Source organism: Oryzias melastigma, linkage group LG22, assembly GCF_002922805.2.
Source record: "Oryzias melastigma strain HK-1 linkage group LG22, ASM292280v2, whole genome shotgun sequence".
In the NCBI taxonomy this organism is placed as follows: domain Eukaryota; kingdom Metazoa; phylum Chordata; class Actinopteri; order Beloniformes; family Adrianichthyidae; genus Oryzias; species Oryzias melastigma.
Genome location: NC_050533.1, coordinates 10,456,685 through 10,482,347, shown reverse-complemented (window position 1 = coordinate 10,482,347; position 25,663 = coordinate 10,456,685). Strand labels below are relative to the sequence as shown.

At 35.8% G+C, this 25,663-nt stretch overlaps 3 protein-coding genes across 10 annotated transcripts; 1 reads left to right on the top strand and 2 right to left on the bottom strand.

The window, feature by feature from the left end:
• The first annotated feature begins 251 nt into the window (after positions 1 to 251).
• dcdc2b (doublecortin domain containing 2B) lies at positions 252 to 7,869 on the top strand. 7 transcript variants are annotated; one of them, XM_024272868.2, is made up of 12 exons: positions 273 to 862; positions 994 to 1,279; positions 1,348 to 1,399; positions 2,498 to 2,568; positions 4,543 to 4,674; positions 4,748 to 4,882; positions 4,945 to 4,984; positions 5,129 to 5,194; positions 5,319 to 5,463; positions 5,572 to 5,681; positions 5,804 to 5,872; positions 7,389 to 7,869. In XM_024272868.2, the coding sequence occupies exons 2-12, from the start codon at positions 996 to 998 to the stop codon at positions 7,473 to 7,475; spliced, it is 1,191 nt and encodes a 396-aa protein (XP_024128636.1). In that variant the 5' UTR covers positions 273 to 862; positions 994 to 995; the 3' UTR covers positions 7,476 to 7,869. The 7 variants fall into 7 exon arrangements, with proteins under 7 accessions (XP_036065969.1, XP_036065970.1, XP_024128645.1 ...); XM_024272859.2 differs by having other exon boundaries at positions 958 to 1,279; XM_024272877.2 differs by lacking the exon at positions 7,389 to 7,869 and adding an exon at positions 6,113 to 6,305 and having other exon boundaries at positions 258 to 1,279.
• A 400-nt stretch (positions 7,870 to 8,269) lies between these two features.
• Positions 8,270 to 10,376, bottom strand: tmem234 (transmembrane protein 234). Of its 2 annotated transcripts, XM_024272924.2 has the most exons (6): positions 10,107 to 10,376; positions 9,898 to 9,990; positions 9,664 to 9,815; positions 9,522 to 9,588; positions 8,513 to 8,605; positions 8,270 to 8,422 (listed from the first exon to the last, which is right to left on the bottom strand). In XM_024272924.2, the coding sequence occupies exons 2-6, from the start codon at positions 9,917 to 9,919 to the stop codon at positions 8,325 to 8,327; spliced, it is 432 nt and encodes a 143-aa protein (XP_024128692.1). In that variant the 5' UTR covers positions 9,920 to 9,990; positions 10,107 to 10,376; the 3' UTR covers positions 8,270 to 8,324. The 2 variants fall into 2 exon arrangements, with proteins under 2 accessions (XP_024128692.1, XP_024128701.1); XM_024272933.2 differs by lacking the exon at positions 9,898 to 9,990 and having other exon boundaries at positions 10,107 to 10,375.
• An 85-nt stretch (positions 10,377 to 10,461) lies between these two features.
• On the bottom strand, positions 10,462 to 23,857 carry LOC112146693 (non-compact myelin associated protein). The gene is made up of 4 exons (XM_024272661.2): positions 22,206 to 23,857; positions 13,455 to 13,555; positions 13,069 to 13,153; positions 10,462 to 11,543 (listed from the first exon to the last, which is right to left on the bottom strand). The coding sequence occupies exons 2-4, from the start codon at positions 13,540 to 13,542 to the stop codon at positions 11,264 to 11,266; spliced, it is 453 nt and encodes a 150-aa protein (XP_024128429.1). The 5' UTR covers positions 13,543 to 13,555; positions 22,206 to 23,857; the 3' UTR covers positions 10,462 to 11,263.
• Positions 23,858 to 25,663: the final 1,806 nt, after the last annotated feature.

Here is a 25,663-nt window from a genome sequence, read left to right as displayed (position 1 = left end):
AAAACATGGATTCTTTTTTAACTGATTAGATGTTAAAACTAATTTGTTTTTTTATTATCAGTTTAATGCTTGGAGAGTTGCAAAAGAAAAAGCAACATAAAACAAAGATTTGCTTAACAGCTGGTATTTTTGACAAATGGGTTTTATTCTAATCTCGACTTTAATTTCATCTGTGCAACATATAGTTTCTAATAATCTAGCAAAGTGATTTAAACTTTAAAAGCTGTCAAAAATAGATAATTTAACATTTTTTGTTTCTTATTTCAAACTGTCAGGATAACAAACTTGAACATTTTAGTCCCATTAACTCCTAAAAATGCTTTCAAAGAACTGAAAAAAACTTCCTTTTTTATTTAAATCTTTATTTGTATGATCTGGTTCTTTCATTTTTATAGAGTTCCTCTACCTGCTTTTCATTTTTGCCTAAAAGAACTTTTAGACAAACTGATGAACTTGGTAGGTTGACTGAATTTGGACTGGAACTAACTGGGCTTTTATAAATTAGGTGATTTATTTAGCTGTATTTTCTTTTTTTGGGAGGGGAGCAGGGTGTGTGTATGAGGGGGGGTATCTTATTGATTCAGGCTACAAAACAAAGACCCACCCATTCTCTCTATTCTTCTGTCTGTCTCTTTTGTTGTGGTTCCTGCCAATGGTTTGGCCCGCGAAGCCAGTCTTTGCTGGCAGTGCTGCCATGGCAACCAGGAAATACTTACCGCTGTCAGTGTAGTAGCGTCCGCTTGAAGGGGGACAGAGCGGAGCGGAGCGTGGTGACTGCGAGTCAAGGCACACCACAACAGGAGTGATCGATTTTTGGTTTTTACCCCCAGCTCTGCTGAAGTTGCTTCACACTCCAGCAGCTGTGAGTGACTGTTTTTACTGAAAGTAGCAGTTAGATTGGAGATAGTTTTGCTCTGGTAATAAGTCAGGATGACTGCATGTGGATTTAAAAAGCAGCTCTCTACTGTGTGTGGACGTTGACGGCTTGCTCAGACATGGCTGCCAGCTCCGCGGCGGCGTCTCACCTGCCTCCGGTGAAGAGCGTGGTGGTGTACAGGAATGGAGACCCTTTCTACACCGGCAGGAGGTTTGTTGTCAACCAGCGACAAGTGGCCACGATGGAAGCCTTTCTGAACGAAGTGACTCGGAGCATCAGGGCGCCCCTCGCCGTCCGGACTCTGTACACCCCGAAGCAGGGCCACAGGGTCACAGACCTTCAGGATCTACAAACGGGAGCCCAATACGTAGCAGCCGGTTCTGAGAGGTTCAAAAAGCTGGAGTGAGTACACACAGAGTGGGTTCTGCTTTGGAAAAGCATGCCTTTATCTTTTCATGTTGTTTTTACAGTTATCTCAACGCTGGAGTTAAAAAACAGCCCGCCTCTCGAGAGGAGACCCAGGTAGGTTACTTCTACGTAAAGCAACTGCCCATCATTCATTAATCCCCCCCAACCAAGAGGAATGTACCATCAGGGTACTCCGTGATCCATTTACACACCTGCTGAGTCAAACGCAGAAACTGTGGGGTTGTTCTGTTCAGATAAGCTTGCAGAGCTTCATTATTATGTACAGCATCGGCCGTACATGGATCATCCTGTTGTGCTCACCACCCTATTAATGTCACTCACTGCCATGTAAATTACTGGAAATAATGACCTAATGGCTGCACTGTCCATCAAACAGTCACTCCCAGCTTGTAAGGCGACCTTTAAAGATCTCGTGTGACGTGAACTTATGTCTGTTCATCTGACTGTTGACTTAGAGCCCTAATTATTTTTAGTTTTATACAGAAATCATTTCAAGATTGGTATTTTTTTTAATTAATTTTTTTACGGTTGGGATCTTTTAGGTGGCGAGTGTGCTTTTTCGCTTAAGCTGTCAGTGTTTGGTGAAGAGTTTGAAAGGGTGGAGAGTGAATGGGTGTGAAGTTGGGTGTTCTCAGAGTGGAGGGTTTTTTTTAAGGGTGGAGGGGTACTACATGCCTCTGTTGTGGTTGCTGTGGAGCGGAGCAGGAAGTGTGTGCATGCGCTTGATTCCTGCTGCTGAAACAAAGCGGCCAGTCAACTCCATCAGGCCCGTGTGCACGTCCAGGAATAAATCCCCCCCAGCTGCTTTCTTCACTGAAAAGTCTCTGAAAATCCATCAAATCTGACCAAAAGAGAAACAACCATATCTGATGTCTTTGGTGAGCCGTTTTCTCCATTAGAGACAGACATGGATATTGGCTCCTGATTATATTGATTTGGGGTTAAGAGTTCTGAGAGGATCCTTCAAATCAGTCTTGGCCATCACAAGAGCCTTGGAGTGATGTTAGTTTCCATGGATGCAGCACTTGAGCCGAAGCGAGAAGAAGTCATTACACTTTTGTGAAAAGTGACTGTTTTGATGGATGCGTGCGAGAAACAGATCGGCAGAGGAGAAGACGCATGCGTTTTTGTCTAAATATTGTTATTACCAAACCACTGATGTTCTTTGGCCTTTCTGAACGTCTCCTCCAGGTAAAAGGTGTCCAGAAGCCGCAAGTTACAGCAAAGTGGAGGGAGTTTGTGCCTGCACCGTGCATCATACAGTGAGTTGAACTCAAAATAAATACAAACTTATGCCAGAAATCTATAAAAAATAAAAACTAACAATCCAAATTACATTTTCATGCTTTTGCATTAAAATTTTGTGGAAAAAAATGATGCATGCATGTGTATTTTTATTTATTTGTTTTAAGAACAGGGTTCTGCTGAGGCTCCAGATGCACATGCAGCTTTTTTATCCTTTATCTTTGGCTTTAAATAAAAATGCTAACAATTTGAATAAATATTAAGTAAATGTTTAATTTAAGCACATATTCATATTTTCTGCTGTATAACGGTGACTAGTTGTTTTTAAGAGTTAAAGTGCAACAAGAGTTAAAGTGTATAGATTCAAAAAGAAATGATTATACGTCACTATGGGTTTTTTTGTTGTTTTTTGTAATAAAAAGGATGAAGTCCCAATGATAGAAAATACCATGATTGATTTTTTTTTTTCATTTCAGTGAATCTGCTACAGAAAGATTTTATTTGCCACAAGGTGTATTTTATTTTGAAAGGAACTTGTTTGTGCTGCTGACAAAAGTAAAATAAGTTAAAATTGAAGTAGCACTTTAATACATTAATTATTGTAAATATTTAAAATCCATATTTAAAAAAATAGATAAATGGCTATAAAAGACAAAAAGTGTATTTTTCTAAAAGATTAAATGGGACTTTATTGGGATTTGAGTAAGAAGCTGGACCAAATGGCTCTTCTGGTGTTAAAGGTTGTAGACCCAACGGAGCCACATGTGTCTCTTGTACCCCTCTAATGTGGCTCTTTGGTTAAAGGCTAATAAAATATTTTATTTTGAAAAGTAATTATAAAGTAAAAGGCAAGTACAAAGGTTACAAAAACTCATCTTTACTCAACTTGTTCTTTAACAGTTGAAGGACAGGATGTCTTAACAAGTTAAACATTTTTTTTTTTTATCACTGTGTATCAATTGAAGGTCAGTGAACACAACCAAAAATTGAGACGCATCAAATTATAAGGCAGATTGTCTAGTTTTGAACAAATTTAAGGATTTTCAGTATGTTTACAGGATAGAAAATACAGTATGGCTCATTTAATTAACTCTGATTTAATTTTAGATCGTTAGATTTACAAATTTCTGGGTGAGATGCACCACAATCTGTAAAATAAACAGCTAAAATTACAGTTTTTGCACTGAGAAGATTCCATGTGACACAGTGTCTTTTATTTTGAAAGAAAATCATAGTAACCTATTAAAACTGTTTCATATTTTGGAAAAATTTTATTTTCTCTTTATGTTTTAAATATGCAACGAAGATAATAGTTCATTTATGTCATTTTCATTTTTTTTAATTTTATATTGATTTGCATCCACAATAAGTAGAGTATTTCACAAGAAAAAATTATGATAAATATATAAATATATGTATATAATTATATAAAGACACAAAAATACTAGGACTGTCAAATCAAAACAAGGTAAATTATATTTGAAGAAAATAAATATTAAAAAAACACTTAAAGGTGTTCACAACCTTAAATAGAGTTTAAGCATGTGCAATCTTTAATCAAAAACATACATTTTTAGTTTTACAAAATTGTTATTTTTTTCCATCTTTTAAACCTGTTTTTATCTCCTTTTCCATTGAGTTTTAGATGGTGATGTAACATTTTCCTATTAGTTATGGTTTTCCTACAGACTAATAATAAATATTCAAAATAATCAGCAGGTTTGGCACAGAATACATAAAATAAAACATTGGAGAAATCTCTTGTTTTACAATTGTCTATTTCATTCGTATTATTTTGCTAATAGCCAATGATTACAAGTCCTCTATTTTCCCACATTGTCTCAAACATAAGACTTCTTACTGAGGGGTCTTTGACAAATGTAGAAATTACCTAAACCCCTCAGAAATTACTAAATTACATCTAGATGAGTGCATCCAAACCCCCATAAATATATGTGACTCTACAGTCTTATTTGTTTTGCTCCTTTCAGTGTTTTCCGAAACGGAGATCTCCTGTGCGCGCCGCTCCGACTCATCATTCCTCGGAGCATGCGACAGGACCTGGAGCAGATCCTGTGTGTGATCTCGGAAAAGGTCAACTTACGGACCGGAGCGGTGCGCAGGTGGGAGACACTCCAGCTTTGTTGAACACAAAAAGGGAGGTAGAGAGGTTTTTTTTAATATCTTTTTCCTCAGATTGTGCTCTTTGGAAGGAGGGACCGTGTCCTCAGCTGGGGAGCTGGAGACCGGCCACTGCTACGTTGCTGTGGGAACCGAGAGGTTCAAGAAACTTCCATATGAGGCACTTTTAGCTTCAAAAGCTACAGAAAGGTACGTTAAATTAAAAGTATTAAAGCATTACATGCATTTCTAAGATGTTTCTGTGTTTCCAGACATTTTCCTGGAAAAAAGAGACTTCAACGGAGAGCTCAGGTAAATATTTTCCTCCAAAACTGGTCTCTTGAATGGTTTTCTTCTTATATTCAAGCTCATGTGTTCTTTTTTGCAGCAGTGAATGACAGATAACAAAAAAAGGCAACAGAAAAAGTTTAACTCAGATGTTTTGAAACTTTTTAGAACAGGAAGTTAGGAAGCAATCCAGAAGATCCACACAGCGACTCAGCTCCACATGACTCCCCAGAGGTACAAAAAAAAGGGATACATGCATATATTTAAAGTTTTATATGCATAATTGTCCGAAAAGTGGGACAAACTTTTATCTCTGCAGTGTAAACTTTATTTAAATGTGAGGAACAATTCTTTTCAGTCAGATGGTCGCAGAGTAAAGTCGACCGGAGATGAAGCTGCAGCCCCTCATCAGGAAATCAGCAAAAGAGCAGAAACCGAAGGAACCGGAGTAAAGATCCACAAAAAACCGTCACAGGTTCGATACCCTCTTAGCAACGGATCAGGTCGGAATTCCTATAAAATCCAACTTTTCTGTTCCAACTTCCAACTCATAATGAGACATATTTATTTGTGTTTTATTCATTCATATTTTTTTTATATATTTGCAACAGTTTATTCAAATATATTTCAAAAGGAAGTGCAGAACAGCAAAGAGGATCTGGAGGGAGCCGAGGAAGTGCAGGAGGATGAAAATACCGCGACAGAGCTTCCTGTTGATCAGGTTAGCTTCTTTTTTAATCGTTTTTTTCTCTTGAATTGTGCAGAGAAAATGCTGAAACATAAAGATGAATCGGAAAGAAACATGAAACTTAAAATTGTTTTTTTTTTACTTTTATGCTAAAGATAGCTGCAGAAATCATAGAGGAAGAAGAAATAAACAATGTGGAGGATTGTGTGCGCGCCATGAAACAGGTACGTGACTTTTTGTTTAATTAGCAACAATGTGGAAAAAAAAAATGTGTCCAAAATTAAAAAGATGAGAGATCTTCACTTCAACTGTGACAGATTTAACAAAATGTATTTTTTAAGAATTTATTTGCAGAGTTGTGTAGAAAATAAGTATTTAGATCCAATAAAAAAAGCTAGAATGCAACTTTTCTAACCTCCACTGGTAATCTTATAACGGCACCTGTTTGAACTCATTATTTATAGAAAAGACACTTGTCCACACCCTTAAACAGTCAGACTGCAACCTCTCCGCCATGAGCAAGACCAAAGAGCTGTCAAAGGACACCAGGGACAAGATTGTATACCTGAACAAGACTGAGATGAACTAATTTACAACGACAAGCAGCTTAGTGAGAAAAGATCAACCATTGGAGCAATTATTTTAAAGAAAAAAAAAGATGGAAGAAGAAGACCACTGACAATCTCCCTCCACCTGGAGCTCCAAGATCTCACCTGCTGGAGAGCGACTGATCCTGAAAACGGTAAAGAAACAGCCAAGAGCTACAGAGAGAGCTGGTACTACAGTAGAAAAAGTAACTATGTTAAAAGTTGCCCAGCAACAGCCCCAAATCATCAGAGCTCTTGAGAAGATCTGAAAGGAAGAATGGACCAAAGTAGCAGCTATTAATGTTTCTTACAGGAAAAATGCAACTTCAGTCATTGAAATTGAAAATTATTGAAATTAATGTTTTTTATTGACCAAATATTTCTTATTTTCTGCACAATTGTCCCAATAACTTTCTTAAAAATTGGATTTCCTGGATTCTTTTTTACATTCTGTCTCTCACAGTTGAAGTGTATCTTTGAGGATTATTACAGACTTCTATCATCTTTTAAAGCAGGACAACTTGCAGACTTTGTGTCATTTGTATCACGTGCATATAGTATATTTGACAAATAAAGCTGACTTGACTAAAATACAGATTTGTGCCACTATATGTAATATAAACTAATTCAAAATCTGCATCAATTGAATTTTTTATATTTCTATTCTACATGTTTTAAAGATAATAGACTCTAAAAAAAAATCAAGAAACAAACATTAAATTGTTTTATCCTACATATTTGGTATATTTATATCAGAATTTGTGATTTTTTCTGTCTGAATTCACCTATTCATGAGCTTTGGTGTCTTGGAATAAATGCATAAATAAATAAAAAAAATTAAAATAATCAAAAAAGAAGATTCAAAAACAGCTCTAATTTACACAAGGGATTTTTTTAACCCTGTTAGACATCACCATGTGAGCATTGGTGCTAAAACTCCCACACATTCTAGTCCCTTCATGATCCCAAGGACAAAAAAACAGATTTTTCCCTATTTTTAAAGGCGAAGCCTTTAAACTCAGCGCATTTCCTCTCACTAGTAAATCTCACAGGGGAACAGTCAAGTTTACAAGCTTGTGATTATTAACGTGCGAGGCCAGCACGCTCTCCATGACCTTGACTTTTGCTCTGATTTAACATCCCGCTGTGACAGGCGAGCCCGCAGGACGCCTCATCAGCCGGAGCAGGGCAGGACCACCGCCCAGAGGAAATCACAGCCTCACCGAAGCACTCCTGCTAACAGATGAGTCATCCCTGCTGCAACCGGAGCATGCAGCCAAACTGGGAAAAAAAGAACCAAACTACTGTACAAGCTTTTTGTTCTGTTGTTGTTTTTATTCATTTATTTGTAAAAGCAAACTCATATTAGCTCACAAAACTTTCAAAATAAAATGTTCCATTTCCTGAAAGTGCTGCTTCCTGTAACACACACCCATCTTTGGATTGTGTTTATGCTGTTTTCAATGGATTTTTGTGAGAATAGATTTCTGTATTTGTATTTACTTAAACATTTTAGTCAAATTAGATACATAACTTAATGAAAAGTGAAGTAAATGTGAGCAACCTAAAAAGAACCAATAAAAAGTGAATGTTTTATGTAATGTCTTGTAAATAAAACACTTTAAAAAAAGATATATCTGTGTATGGAGCCAGTCTTGTGTCAAAAATAGTTCAGTTTGCACCAGAGGGAAAAGCTTATTTTCCTGTGTGTCTTTTCTCATTGAGACACACGCCATAGCAGCTGTAAAATATTCTGTCCAAAAGAGAAACACCCAAACGCTTCATTTCAACATCACATCATCTCCATAGCATCCGCGCAAACGGCAGTCACGCGGAGGGCAGCAGGATTTACTGGGCAAGAGTTAACAACCACCAACTTCTATGCAAGCACTATAAATCCACGCCGGCTCCGGAGTGACCCCTCCGTGAACCCACTATCCCTCTAACTTCTTGTTTGGAGCCGAGCGAACTTGAGAACAATTATTCTCCCTGCAGAATTGAGGCTTCACAGCCCAAATCTTCGGCTTCCTTATCCTTACCAGCTAAGAACTCTCTCGATGCTGCAGGAAAGTTGCTTTAATCACACAGGCTAGGACGCATTTTGTGTGTTAATATCTACGTCATCGACGGAGCTTATGATGCAAAGAGAGACACCAGTCACGGTGAGGATCATTCCCAATACAGCGTCTGTGCAGAGGCAAAATAAGACAGAATAACTGCAGTGAGAACAGGAATCAATGTTTAAAAATTTAAATTAACAACGTAATTTTAACTTACTTTTTCCTCCAAGCTCTTCACCCAGTAACTTTCCAGTCAGAAGAGTGCAAAGTAACGTGAGAGAGTTGGTCACAGGAACAGCAAGAGACAAATCTGAAGGAAAAGATAAGTACATTCTATTTTTTTATATCATTTATCAGAAATACATGACAAACAGGTATTTTTTTTAAATACTAAAGGATTTTTGTTGTTTTGAAGTCCCACTCCAATCAGATTTTGAGCTATTTTCAATGCATTCCTAGTCGACTTTTAATCATGATTATGCCATTTTTTTTTAAATCAAAAAGCCTGTGTCGTTTTCTAGCAGGAGCTGTGGATGGAACTATTGCAGAGTAGTAAGCCCGTCCCCATTTCCCATCATCGCCCTGTTTACACCCTCTCGCGCTAGCTTACAGCCAAATATAACAGTACTGGTGCAAGAAAAATTGGGAGCAAATCAAGAAAAACAAAGACAAGCATGGATCAGTTTGTTAACAAGTGGGTGCATTGGAATGGAGGGCAGCAGAGAGCTTGTGACTCGCTGATTGTAACTGCTACAACCTTCGTTTTTTTACATCTTCTGACTCATGACGAATTGAATAAAGAAATATTTCAGAAAAATGCCCATAAGAACATGTGAAAAACACTTTTTTTATTGTAGTGAGTATTTAAGTATTTTATTTACATCAGTTTGTTACTGACACTTTTGTAAATAAAGTTTTGCATCTCCTCCAACTGTTATCTCTGTGGATTCCTCCTCCATTTGATTATTTTCTTTTATTTTTCATAGTTTAGCTCTATTTCTTTTATAATTTGTTGTCTACTTTGTGTCAAAATGATTACATATAATTTCTTAATTCATCTTAAAGATGTTAAAGGTTTAAGTTTGGTATTTCATCGTGAATGCTATTTTTGTTTTTAAAAATATCATTTAAAAAAAGTCAAAATACTTTAAAAAGGTATTTAAAAAAGGTTGTAATTGAACTATTATATCAAATTTATCATTATTAACATTAGTTTGCAGCCTCACCTGTGGTGGACAGTGTGTAGTAGTAGAACACAGAGCCAGCCTGATTGATTAGAAATGGGACCAGGTACTGACACGATACAGAGAATGAAATTAGCCAAGCATTCACTTTAAAGGCGAATGAATTAATATTTATGAAACACACCTTGAAGTTCATGAACAGAAACTTGATCTCTGCCAGTATCTGTGACACCCTGTTTGGTTGTGTCACCTTTTCCAGCCCCTCCGTGCCTCTCTTCAGGAAGGGGTTGGTGCAGCCCCACAACACCGACACCACCACCAGACTTACCAGCTCCCCTGTGAACGAAACTCTTAGTCATTTGGATTCACCTAGTCTTTTTACATGTTTATTTTTGTAACCATGTGATAGAAAACTAACTTAAATATAGCGGGGGGACCATTTAGGAAGTGGACTCCTCGTGGAAAAGTCACTTCCTTAGCATTATTGCTAGCTAGTTTTGCACAACTGACGCTACAAAAGAGGCAAAACATACATATAAACGACTATATTAAAACAATACTCAATAATAGCAATGCTTACTGAAATATATATGATTATTAAGGATACTTTAGTTTGTTTGTACTCACCTAAAGTCGCCATTGTCACAGGGAATTTGCTGGAAAACAGCTAGCAAAACGTCCCATTCAACACTGCGATTGTCTCCAAATGTTTTGGGGATTGTTGTTTAACTAAAATTTTAGTATATTTTATAAAATCTAAAAATATTATCAAGTATTTTTAAATTTTAGAAAATAAAAACAAGTCAAATTTGACTACAAGAGTCTTTGCTTTAAAAATTCTACTTTTTTCAACAGTTGACGTCTTGAATGCTGCCCTAAAAGCTTTCTTTATGAATAATCCAACTTCACCAGTAGAGGGCGCAGTGAATGATGACAAAATGAAAGCTACTTCAACTTGAAATGAACACAAAACACTCACAGGTAAAAATAACACATTTTTTTTTATTTTATAACATTAATTTAGTGAAACCACAAATATTACAAATATATAGAGAACATAAAGTGCAAAGTATTTTGGTTTCAATTTGGCGGGGATGAACAAAAATAGGTTATGGTTAAGGAAAAGTAAAAACAAAAATATATCTATTGTCTACAGTACAAAAACACTACATTACTGTCTTATTGATTGCCATAAAGAAAGAAACAAATATCTAAGAAGAGGACGAATACAGCATGACGCCAGGTAAACAAGATTTTGTAAATAATGTAACTTCTTAAAACATTATTTAAAAGAAACATAACTACTCAGTCATACTGGTATGTGAGTTTTTCTTCTCTAAATTATAAACCTTTTCTAAAAGGGCTTCTAAAAACATATAGTCATAACATTTTTTAATGCAGAAATACACATAGTGGAATAAAATTTCCAAAACAGTGGATGAGGACATGCTGCCTCTGCAAAATATGCCACTGAAAAGAGTTTGACATCGACAGTTTTAGAGTCACAGTTGTTTAAGATTTTATCTTAAATTTAGTCAACTGAGGAAAATCATGGCATTTTTATTCTGAACACTGAATCCACCAGATAAAAACTTCAATATCCTTCATAAAATCCACTGTGTCTGTTTCTGGTCACATTTTGTTCATCCTTAGAGCATCAGGGTGGAGCTGGTGGAGATCAGACAACACAGACCTCCCCAGGATTCAGTCGGCGCAGTCTGTGGTCAACGACAATTCAACATCTCAGTCTGGTTTAGAGTTGACAGCAAGTTTATGAGTACGCGCTATGTGTTTCCTGACGGGGTCGGCTCGTGGATGGTGACCATGGTGGAGTCACTGTTGGTGCTGAACTGCTCCATGCGGTTCTCTTCCACGCTGGGTAGCTCCACTCTGGGTAGCCGGAAGCTGCTCTCCGAGCCCGGGTTTGAGTGGGTGATGCTGCCCGATATGGAGTTGACTCCAAAGGTGTTGAGAGGCAGGCTGCTCTGAGCCGTGGACTGAGATACCTTAGGACGAGGCTTGGAGCCCGACCTGACCCCCAGGAGTCTGGACGCTTGTGTCCGCCTGGAAAACGAAAAAAAAAAAGTTTCTTAAAAATTATTTTGCACCAATTTATTTATAAACACAGGCTTATATGGAGTAAAAATATATATTTTTTCAAGAAAGTGGAGGACAAAGTAAGTAAAAACAGTATTTAAGTATATTAAAATAATCCAAAATTATATTACTTTAAGTCCCACTTCAATCAATATTTTCTAAAATTACTCCCAGTGATTTTTCAAGTCATAGAATCATAATTTTGGCCAAAAAAATGCTGTTTCCTAGGACAAATTTTCTATTTTGGGGGAGGGACTTTTGGCGTGGAGCAACTCCGCCCCTCTTTCTATCACCCATAACTGAACTTTCCGTGTACAAACTGGTTTATGGCCCCTCACACCCCCAATCTAACATTACTGGTGCAACAAAAATGACGACCAAATGACGACAGCGTTCCAGCTGTACAGTTTTGATCCAGATGTCAGCTGAATTGAGGAAAACAAAGACGTTCATGGATCTATTTGTCTGCAAGTGGATGCTGATTCACAATAATTTGAATAAAAAATACTCAGGAAATGCAATTATAGGATTATTTTTCTTTAAATATCAGAAAAACACCATGTTAGAAACAACATGAAAATGAAAATAAAAGCAGTGATACAAAAAGCTATTCAAGTAAAGCTGAACCAAGAAAATTAGCTAAGTAACTTAACTTTTAAATGATTTATTTGTTGTTTTATATTGCTTTTTGATTAAAAGACAAAAACAATATAACATGAGAACAGGATAAAATGTTAATTAACAATAAACTAAGGCTGTAATAATGAATCAATGCATTGATTTCTATCAAATTCTTCTTGTAAATAAGAATTTGTTCGTAATAGCTCACCTGGTTAAATAAAGGTTTAAAATAAATAAACCAGATCAATCTGTCTAAGGCAAATTTATGATCGAATTGAACTATACTGTTATAAAATCCTTTTAAAATTAGATAAATAGATATTGGAAAAAACACCTGGATTAAAACATGGCAGGTTTATTTTACTATAACTTGATCAAGTGGATCAAAATAATGAAGTCATCATTCGATGTGGAAACACATGGAAGATATTTGACCATCTAATGTGGTTTAATGTTGTTTGTATAATATTAAAGTGGAAAAACAACAGTGGGATGAACTTTGTGAAACTAAAATGTGAATTGATTTGCCATTACTTCTTGCTTATTTACTTGTTTGGTTGTACATTTTATTATGTTGCAAGAACTGTTCAGTACCAGGTTGAATTTTTTTCTAAAAAATGTCCTGAATCGATTTTATGTCCATGAATTGGATCGTTCAAAATGAACCAAAATCGACAATGAACCAGAGATTTTGATATGAATGGAATCTTTGGTATCATGAATCGTTACATCCGTAGAACAAACATTTATTCGTTTTTTTTTTAAATGTAATTTCTGATTTAAATATTGGGAGGATCACCGGTTTTCCTCGCTATGAAGCATGTAAACCAACCAGCTCTGAACCCTCTTTAGAGCTGGAATGCAGCCGTACCTGTTGTATGTCTTCATGATGATGAGTAGAACGGCAAGAATGATAATGAGGCCAACGACAATGATAGCTATCATGGCGCCGGAGCCTAAGACACACATAAAAATAAAAAAAAATTAAAAGGAGGTGAACACAGTCAAAGGGTGAGTCCCCCTTTTTCCCCCCTAAAATGTTTTCTGGCAGCTCATAATGCTACTGTACTGTGAGTTTCCTCCCCTCCCTGCAGTGTTGGCCGCAGCCTCACAAAGCAGCTGAGAATGACAAATATTTTCTAACAAATACATGCGTGCCACTCCTGAAAACAACCCACAGAAATGTGCATGACGCAGCTGCTGATTTATGAGGCTTCTCTCAAATCACCTCCATGTGTTTCATTAGGATCGACTTACTCTGGATGAGGATTTGTTGTTGGGATTTCGTGGCGGCCGTAGTGCTGGATGTGACTGTAGTGGAGGTCACAGGTGAGACAGAAGACATCTTCAGAGAGGCCCTAAAAAACAACAGAAAATAACATATTTTAGCTCAGAAAACAGGCATGGAACACAGAATAAAGAAAGTTGGAGACCAAAAACGTTCAATTGTGACATCACGTTAAATTTGTGACATTACAGTTTAAAAGTCACAAGGAGCCACTGTTGTGATTCAGATAGTGTCGTTTAAGGGTCACATAAAGCTAAACGCTATTTTTTTTACAGCTTTGCCCTAAAATCTTTTTCTGCAAAAACTGATGTTTTAAGGTACAAGTTCTACTTTCAGTTTTGAGAAATTCAACCCAATAAGTGTAAAATTAAGAATCACTTAATCAATAACATGCATGTGGTTTATAGATTTAAAATTACATTTTAAGTTGAATAAATTAATATTTTTGTGTTGTCAAAGCCTCAAATAAAATGCATTAAGACATTTCGTGCTGGAGAGCAAATCAAATTTCCTATTAATTTCTTCCAAAACTTCAAATGAAAACGAATAATTGTTATAATAAATGAAAAAGTGTCCCCAAGATTAAAGATCACAGAGTTTTGCAACAAAAATTGTAATTTTGGTCTGGTTCAAGGGTTAGAAACGCATATATTAATTTGTGTCAAATTAAATTATTTAAAGTTGATTTGAAAAGTGATTTGAAAATCCTATTAATGTAAATATTTTCAATTTCAGTGATCACTTGTATTCTGAACTGTATTTGACTTTTGCAACCATTTTTCCAGTGGGGTGTAAAGATGAATCAATCTAATCAATTTCTATGATTCAACCAGATCGATCAATTGTTAATCCAATCAACCCATAAAATTGTTTATAAAATGAAATAAATTGATCAAACTGATTTGGGAAAATACAATTCTAATTGAGGTATGGTGAGTTTATTTTACTATAACGTAAAAATAACTTTCTTAAAATGCTTGTGTTTCATTCTCACATCTTGAGAATATTTAGGGTTTTGTCAATAACAGATTTCGAGCCCCTCAAACACAATTTTGACATCGCCTCCACATGCAGAAGTGATCGACCCTCCACAGCGGGGCTGGTGATGGGCTGCTAATCAATCAGCTCTGATTCTAGGAAGTTGGCGTCGGTTTCTGCTGGAAATCCGGTTACGTAACCCCCTCCAGACTCCTGTTTTTGTGCTTTTATCTGGAGCTGGGCCTTTATTTCTCAGAAATGTTATTTCCTGCAGTAGCTGAAGACACATTTCCATTAGGAAAAACAAAATGGGGACATTTACAAGGAGATATTCTAAAAATGTAAAAAGTAGAAGAAGATGGAGAGACACGATTGTGGTGAAATCTAAACGCCTTTTTCTTTGACGTCGTCATGATCTATAATCTATTTTACATCATTATTGAAAATATATTTACCAACAATGCTTCTTTATCTGTTTGGGACTCCTAAAAAAGACTATTTTTAAATGTTTTGTTCTTTCCATCAGAAAAATCTGAGCGTCACCATTCCTGGTGATCACTATCTTCATCTTATCTGCTGGGTTGTGACTTTTGTTGTGTCTGACTTACAGAGAGATTCACTGTGAGTCCCATATAAGAGATATAGGTCGCCTTGAAGCATCAGCTCAGCTCATGTCCCCTTTTAAAGTTAAGTTCCCTAAAATATATGAGACTACGAGGCTTTACGAGAGCTACCTCCAGCCTTTGAATTGTCATTTGTACTTTGATTTTCCACTTGCACCTCACAGGAAGTGGACAAACATCATCTTCCTCTTTTCTCCCCAATAAATTTCAATGTAAAACCGAGAGCAAACATGAGTCATTCCAGTGACACCAATATCTGACTTCATGATAAAAGTCACCCACGTCACCCCCTTTCGGCCCCTATTAAAGATAAGATGACAGCCTCATTTAACAGTCATCACCCATCATTTAACAAGTGCAGTGACTAATCCTGAAATCAAGTGAGACAACATTGCGCTCTGTTATTCAAAAACAGCAACAACAGGCGTTGCCACAGTGCCAAGTGGCTAAATTTGGAAAGGAAACATGTTAATTATCATCTGAAAAGACATGCTTCCGACTCAAGTATTACAATTAAAGCCTGTTGGAGTGTTTCTGACAGTGAGGCTTCAACATCTTTGCTGGGAGGAAAGTGAAGCCAGTACAACCCATGCAAATTGGTTAATTTTGACTTAGAAATTTTTATTTAAAAAAATAAACGAAGAGTGGTCCCAAACCGGAGGATACACAAAAAAAGTATGCAAAAATCTCAAATAAAAGTGTTTCATCCTCCCCCGTAAATATGCAGTAATGGAACATTCTGGCAACACCAAGTTAGCTAGCAGAGAGACTAACTGAGAGTTTGAAAAGAAAAAAGCGGTAATAGACCCTTTTCACGGTGACGTCAAACAAAATGGCGACAGGGCTGTAAGTGTGATGGATTTAGACCAGGAAACCAAAGAACTGAACACTGTTTGACAAAATTTTGCATAAATAATAAAACCTTAAAAATGTCAACAGAAAAATGTATATTTATTTTCATGAAAGTCCTGTCAAACTGTATTATCAGTCTTAGATCGTTCACCAATCTAAATACAAATTTGAATAATCCTCCAATATTTGGTGTCTTATTCAAAATGTTGACCTTTCGTTTGAGCAGATATTATTCTAAGGGGTTCTATTTTGGCTGATGTTATTTGCACGTATTTCAAGTGCGATCAAGCACAAAAGCTGATAGAAATTCACGTTGGCCACATTCAGCTAAGACACACATCACTGCATTAACCATAAGCATTTTAATCTCTTCCCAGGATAAATGTATTTGTTGTTCTACGGGATATTTTAGAGGATAATAGTGAAGACAGGAATGGTTTGGCTCAGTGAAAATGTTAAAAGCAGCAATCGAGCCACATATTTTCAGCTTTCAAAATAACACCAGCCAAGTAAAAAAAGTTTGTCTCTTATAATATTACGTGGAAATAGTCACTTTCATATTTTTGGCAACAGTTTTTAATTAATTTCATCATTTTTTACCTTTATTTTCACGGAGATCAGACACAGTTATGAACAAAAGCAAAGGGGAGCAACGCTAGAACCACGGCTGAGCGAACAGCGTCTCACTGACCGCAGTAGAAAACATTACAACAATAATAAGATTTACTTTAATGTCAGACACGCTGGAATTGTCTGACATTTGCTCTGTTAACAATGTTTATGTGAGCACGTACATTTTGACAACTTTGAACTGGTGAGAAAACATCGTCTGCAGGTCCACGTCTCATAGCCAAAGCTAATGCTATTGCTAGCGTTAGCATTAGCACAGATTAAAAGAATAAAATCCTAATTACCTTCATAACCAAACAAGCAGCATTCAATGAAGTATTTGTAACCTTTGTCAAACTTTAACCGGGTTGTCAGAGAGAAATAATCCACGACTCATTTAATATAATCCAAAGGAATATTTGGAAGCAGCTGTGCTGCATTCTGACTACAGACAGGACTACTGACATTTGAACTTTGATTTGTGAACAATCTAAAAGGAAAAAACAAATACAACCAGGTAGGATATTTCTAAAATAAATATTGTTCAAATTTCTGTTACAATTGGTTAGGGTACCATTTGTTATTCAGGTAAAATTGCTTTAAACAGCGTCAGCTTTGCCGTTCTACACAATAGACACCGGCAGCGAGTCTGCACTTGACCGGCGCTGTGTGGCGTCCCGTGAAAAGGGTCTATCAACCAGCTGTGAAAAAAGCAAAGAGGAAGCAAAAAAATGTGTTGCTAAGCTTCAAAAATTACTGCTGGAAGAAAGACAGAACTGGAAAAAGAACAGAATTGAAGGAAAAAATTAGGAAAATTGTTATTTTGAGAATACAATATAAACAATACATATATATGTATATATACAGGATATACAGTATATATACACATATATATATATATATATATATATATATATATATATATATATATATATATATATATATATACAGCGTATAAAGTATATATATATATATATATAGTGTTCATCTGCTTATTTGCGTTTCTTTGTTCGTTTCACATATTTGTGGATTTTTTTTCAGTCACGTGACTCTTCCAATGCATCACAAAAACACAGACAACTCAAGACGCTTGTATGAAATTTTTGCATCTAAAGGAGGTGCTGCGTTTTCTGAGGTGTATCTCCGCACAGCAGAACCCCTCCAGAGCGCAGGCGGGATCACTAACCCCGCGAATAAAGGGGGAATTACTGTACAGATAGATAGATAGATAGATATCTATCTATCTAAAAAAAGAAATAATTGCAACCACTGCAGAGGCCCCCCATTTTATTGTTCGCCCCGTGCTCCAAAACTGATAAATCCGCCACTGCCCTAAACAGACCCTCAGCAGGATAAAGTTAAAAGGCATATCTTCTAAACCTGAACATCTCCCAACCACAGCATTCAACAGATTTAACTCTTTTTGGTATCTACTGAAGATATTTGGTGCTTTTTAATGATACCAAAGTAAAGAAGTGAAGCTAGTTTTTGGTGGATTTAGCAAAATTTTGACTAGGCATTTTTTTCTGTTGTAGTCAGAAAGATATGGACGGAAGATGGTTTTTTGAAATTTCATTTCAGTTAATTATAAATATTTTTGCACTGACTGCTTATTTATTCCCTTCCAATATGTGACAATTTGAGCTCTAGTTGACATTTTTTATATTTATCCCACAATTGTCTTTATAGGACAATAAATTGATCTGTATTTAAAATCTTCATTGAAATAAGTCTGTATGTACATTTATTTTTGGTCGAAAATCTGACTTTTTAATCCAAGCACCAATTGAAAATTGCTCTCTTCTGCAACCTGCCTCTAGTGGTTGCTGTTGGAACTGCAACCGTGAGACAAATTCTGGAACAGAGGTAGAAACTTTAACATTTAAAAGCATCACCAAACATTTACAAGCTGTACATGTTCTGCAGGACATATAAAATGATCATTTACAGCAGATCACCTGAGAAACCAGCACCGATGTAAAGATACGGATTCTCCTTCATCTGACTTTTATGACGACAGACAGTTCCATGAAGGCTATGCTTGGTGCTCTGGTGTACCCAGAGTCTTATCCACCATCCTGCTTGATGGCAAATATTACACAACAGCCTCTCCAGTTGTTGACACACCATTAGGTGCAGCAATTAATAACAATATGGACTACATTTGCTGTTTACTGAGGTGACAGCGCCTGATAAGTGGCCATATTTTAATGTGTTGCAAACAGCTAGCAACACAACTGTTGTGGTAACTGGAAAAGACAGACAGCAGCTCATGCTGGAGAGCGTCCATGTGCTCTTCTTCATCATTTCTGTCTCATTTACACAAAACGAAATGATTTCCATCAATTTAAAAAAAAACAAGTTTACACTTCAGTTCACACAAGCTTGATTTTGTGCTTGTAATAGTAAAAAATGGATAAAAAATGCTGTTTTTTAATATTTGAGCTTAAAATCAATAAAAACCTTTTTGCATAAAATTTAAGAGACAAAATCGAACTATAATCATAACTAAAATCTAATAATAGGGTAAAATAACTGGTACAAGGAAAGTTAAAAACAATTTACAAATGACTAATTGAACAACTAAAAAATTTTAAGTATTCATAACAATTTCATTTTAAAAAACAACTTTTTATTCTCACTATAATTTTTTTTTTCTTATATTTTGAATTTTTAACATTTTTTATGTTTGCATTCATCTTTATTTTAATGAGCAGCTCACTATTTAATATTTTAGCAATCCTATATGGTTTGATTGATAAGTAGATTTTAGTAGGTTTTCTCGTTAATAACAACAAAAAATGTCACTTTTATTTTAAAGTACAGATTTTAGTAAACCTAGAATAAATTAGTGAGTCAACCCAACAGATTTCAACTAATAAAACTCAGTTCAAAGTCAGAAAAAACACAAATTATGACTTGTTGAGCATCAATTCTGAATACATGCTAATTCCTTTAAATATTTTATGATATTTGTAATTCAGTGTTGATTTTTTTTTACATAACTTCTAGTTAATGGTTTTAAGTTGGGTAATAAACCAATACTTAGTGATTATTACAAAAGTGTTTGTTCCCTGGTTTCTTTGTGTGTACCTCCATTGAAGCATTTATATTATGATTATTAAATATGTAACTTATTAACAAAACATTATTTAAGTAAAAGAAAACTAATTTATGAAAAAATAATTATCAAGTGTAAGTAATTTTTTTCCCACAACTTAAGAAAACATTGTACTTTATAACTGTAAACTAATCATTCAATCGTTTTATGAGTTGACAAAGAAACTAATGATTAACTACCAGGTAGTTAAAAAATGTTCTCATACAGGTAAAGTTATGCGCACTTTAAAAGAAATAGTTTTTATTGTGAAAAGATAAATCTCGTTTGTTTAACATGAAAGTGAAGAACAAGATGATAACTTAATTGTTTTTCATTAATTACCTTGTAAACATGTTTACAAGTGACTTGTCATAAAATAAACTGATTTATTAATTCAGCAGTTCACTTTTTTAATATTACAATTAAACTAAAATATTTATCTCATTTAGTAGAATCTCTCTTCCCTCTGGCAGTAAATTATCACCTTATGAGTCTGACTGCAAGCAAATCGCAGAATTGATTTTTGCTCTTCCATAGCTTAAACATCCAAAGGGAGCTTTTTTTAGCCTCATGTGTCTAAAAGATCCTAAAAACACTTAATGAGCATTTAACATTTACAGGATTAACATTTTTCTAGGGATTAAATTTAGTTTTTCTCCAATGAGGCACAAAGAAAAAACAAAAGTGGTTTTAACTTAACAAATCGGTGATTTGACTGAAATTCACATATTACTCATAAGACCAGCACTATTTAAACAAAAAACTATTTTAAAAAGACTTGCATGAAAAAACATTTAAGATAAAAAAAAAGTGATCCTGGCATCAAATTAACACAAAACATGGAGATCCATCAAAGTTACAGAAAGCAGTGAGGTCAAAGGTGTGTAAACACAAGTTCACACCTTTATGCTGCTTCACACATCACAGTTTGAAGCAAAATCATAAAAATATGAAAAATTAGACTCAAGAAAAGCAAAAAAAAAACATTGAAAACATTAACATTCCTTGCTTGTTTATGAACGTTTACTCCTGACAAAAACTCTTTGACTCTCTGGTTTTAGAAAAAAACATTATAACAACGATTTCTGTTTCACTTCAAACATGAGTCATGCTAGTTAGTTAAAGTTCATCTTTCAAACTATTATTGGATCATTTCCTTCTTTTTTTTTTCGTATTTTGCCTTAAGAGAGTCTTCTCTCTGGTATTACTGTATGTTTGATGTTCCACAAGATCGCAGCTCCCTACAAACGCTGTGGATTTAATATCCTTTCTTCCTCCCTGAGTAAACAAATCATTTATTGGTCTGTGCAGAACGGGAACAGCTTTGTTTCCTCTTTTTCTTTTACTTCTGCAGGCCATGAAGAGAGCAGACAGAGCTGCTGAGGGGGGGTTGACCCCTGTGAAATGGCCCATCAATAATTGAGCAGGTTATTAACATGGGGGTCCGCTTGTTATAGCTGCATGAAATTAGGTTTCAAAGCCGGGGCGCCATTCATGTCGTGGTCAGATGTGCTGTTTGTTTTTGCAGCTGTGGCACAAGCAGAGGGATTTAACGCTGACATTTATTGACCCCAATCAGACGATCATCACTCAGTGATGGACGTGAGATTGGGCAGGAAAAAGTGAGAAATAAGAGCAGAAAATTGCAGAAAGGGAGTTGCAAGGTTAAGTGGTAAAGTGGTCCAGAAGAGCAGAGGAAAACAAACGAAAAGATACAAGAAAATATAGAAAAGTAATCAGTTTTCTTATGTTTAATCACTTTTTAAGTAAACTATATTTCATTTAATTAAATAATCCCCATTGAATAATTATCTAAAGTAAGAACCTACTTCAGAAAGCTACAAATATTTCAAAGTAAAACGTGGAACTAATCCCAGCTGCTCCTTTGTCTGTTTTTTTTTTTTTTTTTTTTTTTTTTTTTTAGGGTATGAAAAGCTTGACAAATTGATTTTCTGTGAGTGTGATTGGACCAATAAGTGGACACCTATAAGGGCTAGGGGGTGAAAATTGCATGATAGGTTTTAAATTAGCACTAAGTTGGAGTAAAGAGCCATAAAATCAGAAAAAAATAACTAATTTAACTACAAATTTTAGACACATGTGAAATGCTCAAACCTGTCTGCTGCTGTATTTTATATTTATTTATGGGTGACACGAGAAAAAACAGTTTTTTATCTGGTTATCTAAGTAAAATGCAAAAACAAAGAGAAGTTTGAGCTGAAATGCAGACAAGATAATCAACTTTTCATGCATTTCTGGTTCCTTCCTCCCACCAGGATGGCAGTGAGATTCATAAAGACCTCTGATGAAACATTTTAGTACATTTCACAACAGCTAATGACTGAGCTTTACAGCTGATCCACCGAAAAACCACTTATCCGTAAGGATTAGTGCACTTGTCTGACAGGACCGCCTTTTTTTATTTTTTTTAATTTTTTTTATGAAACAGAATTCCCTTTCACCTGAACCTCTGTGATTAGGAATCCCGGTTCTAAAAACTGAGACAAACAGCTGAGTAAGAACAACAACAAAAAAAGCCCCCAGAGGCAGTTACTTACTGAGCTGCTCCGTCTCTGGATCCGGCTCAAGACCTTCCCTGAAGGGAGCCTGAGCAGTCAGAGAGCCCCCACCCCTCAGCACACCGAGGGGGGCATGCTCCACCTGGGACGGCAGGTGGAGTTTGAAAATTACTCCAAAAAACAATATATTTATATATATATAAACGTCCACTGACTATTTAATTGCTCTGTGAGGAACAGACACACTCCGGGAGTTTGGAGTCAAGCTTCTGTGTGAAAGTGTTTAAGTGAGGAGGCGGAGCAAGAGCCGCGAGGAGGTGGAGACTTGCTCGCTCACTGAGCTGCTTCTCTCATAATCTTGGGAAGCTGGTTTTTCTAGTTGCTCCGCCGGGCCCTTGGGTGTGTTGTGGTCTCTGATCAAAAACTTAGACACTGTCCAAAGCTCCCACCTTGACCTTTAACCCTGAAGATCAGCCGTCCAGAGCAGCTTTTTAGAGACATCTCAGAGTTCAGATCGGATAAATTTAGCTATAAAATGTTCCTTTAATCAATTTTCTGGTTGAGATCTGATTAATCTTCTCAAATAATAAAAAAAAAGTGTGGTTCCTTTCCCATAAAAAAAATTGATAGTCAAATATTTCTCACTAACACCCATCAATATTATAGCTGATAATTAACCAGAGTTTATTTATAGACACAAGAAGATTCAGATTTGTGCACCGTCTTGTTGCTCCGGAACATCATCAACCAGACACGAAGAGTGGGCCTCTGGGGGCTAGGTGGAGCCTACGATGCCCCTTTGTGAAGCATTCTCCTTCATTTCCAGGACACGCATTGTTGTGGGACACCCGACCCTCACAGGGAGCAGAGGTGAGCCTGCGTTTGGTGGCAGACCGTCACACGCTTCTTCTAAAAACGGGGATTCGGTTACAAATAGGGTTGCATAAACAGAGTGGGACAAATTCAACTCTCTGGTTGTCGGCTTTTTTTTTTTTTGGTAGTTGTGTAACTCTGGGAGTACATTTTCAAGGAATGTGGAGTTTTTTTAACCATCGTGGAGAGCCAGGTGAATCGGATCACATGTTACATCAAACAGTGAAGTTCATTGAGGAGAGGAATTCCCCATTTTTCCTCTGCGTGATTTTTTTTTCCTGCTTTACTTCACAGCTGCTGCTCGGGCCTCCCCACCTGTACAGGTGTCTTTGTTTTACAAAAACCAACTGCTCACTTTTTTAGACATGGAGTATAGATAGCAGAAGTAAACATGTGGAGGTTTTGTGACATGAATTCCACCGTTGTCTTTGTTGGTTTTTCTCATAAAGGAAGCTGTGGAGAGAAGTCTTTTGTTGTGGGCTCAGTAACAGATCACTAACAATGAGCGGGCCGGGCATTTCTCCTCAGGGTGGAAAAGAGGAACCTGCCGTTGTGAGACAGCCTGTTTCCCCACACGCCATGTTTCACGATGTAAATCTCACAAAAGGAAATCATTGACCCAACCAGACTGAATATTAACCACCGCTGGGTCCTTGGGGTCCAGGCGGCAATTCCAAGTGAACTGATAAAAATACATTTTTAGTGCACATTTTATATAACTTTAACAATAAACCAGTAGCATTCCTATGCAGTTTAAAGAATTGACTGTGAATGGCAGCAGATGTATGTTCATATTCTTTTATCAATGTAGAATCAGCAAAAAGAAATTATATTTTTAAGGTATGAATTACATGAAAGATTGATAAAATGTAGTGTTCTTGTGGCATTTTTCCAATGATGATAGACAAATATAAGGAACATTTCGATTTTATTGCATTTCTGACTATTTCTTTATTCAAATTATTGTGAATCAGAAGCAGTTTGAAAAACCTGCTCTATATATTTCCTCGTTTACCTCATTACCGTCCGGATAGCTCCAATATTGCTCGCCATTTTTGTTGCTTCGTCATGTTAGGTCGGGTTGTGAGGGGCTATAAGCTGGTGGAAGGGCACATAAACAGATGGGAGATGGGAAGTGGGGCGGACTTACTCAACAACACAAGTCAGAGGCAAATATCTGAGGAACTACTGCTGCTCTGCAGAAACTATGTCCTAGAAAACTACACACATTTTTGGATTTTAGCTTAAAAACACCATAATTATAATTAAAATACATCTGGGTACGCTTTAACAAGAGATGAAAACATGATCAGATGGGATTATAATTTACCAAATTTACCAAAAAAATATATATAAATGTTAGGTCTGCGTATTGGCAAGAGTCTGGTGATATGATACGTATCATATCACCAGATCACGATATATCCCAATCACAATTTTTTTCCACTCTTTTTTAAGAGAATGACTTAAAAAACAAACCCTACCTGAGTATTAACATGTTTTTCATTGTAATAGAACAGTAAAATTCATTTTATTTAATGATCACAACATTAACATTTAACACAAACTGGTTCTCACGAGATCTTGTTGCTGTTTTGGTCGTGGTGTAGATCTGCTCGAAGAGTGTGTAGTTTCAGTGTCCTGTGCTGCCAACTAGTGGTAGGAGGTTTAGTTTGAAGACAAAAGGAAGACGCTGATAGATGCTCATTAATAATTAATTAAATATTGTCCTGTCAGTATTTTAAATCAATTCAAGTATTGCCAAATGAAATATCGCGATATATTGCCAAATCAATTTCCCCCTAATAAATATAAAAGACTAACATACTCAACTTTCTCAAACAAAACAAATACAAATGTCTGGTGGGTATAGATCATCTTGAGAAATGATGTGACATTTTATTTTGTTGCAAATTTTCTAATTTTGTGTTTGTGTTCACCATTTAGAAAAATACGATTTATATTTGTGTTATTTTACTATTACTACAAATGAGCTATTTTGTTTACATTTATTTTATTTTTTTGGCATTACTAGAACGTAAACAATAAGTTGTTTTTTTTAATATGAAACAGTTTATATTTTTTGACAGAAGTTCACATGACTTCCTTTCAAAATAAAAGCCTGCATGTGTCACATCATGTCAATGCAGTAAATGTAGTAGAAGGTTATATAATCTCAGTGTAAAAAATAACTAAATGAAAAAAATAAAACACAATTTATTTTTCTGTTTTTAAGGTGAATTTCAGCCAGAAATTTTTAAATCCAACAAATCAAAATTAACTCAGAGCTAGATAATAGACCCAAACTCTATTTTTCTAACCATGAGGTGACTTAAAATCCTTGAATTTGTTCAAAAATAGAATTTCCATCCTATAATTTGATACCTTAAATGTACAAATTCTGATTTAGCTTTGTGAATTGATATTCTTTAGAAAACGGTGCACAAAAATCTGTCAAAAATGTTTTAGTTTGACTTGAGATGAGTACTGTTCTTCAATTGTTCGTAAATGAGTCGAATTAAGTAATTTTAATTTCATTTTTTATACTTTACTACCTACTTACTTTGCAGTTACTTTATAAGAATAAAAACTTTTATTTTTTCTTTAACCAAAGAGTAACAATG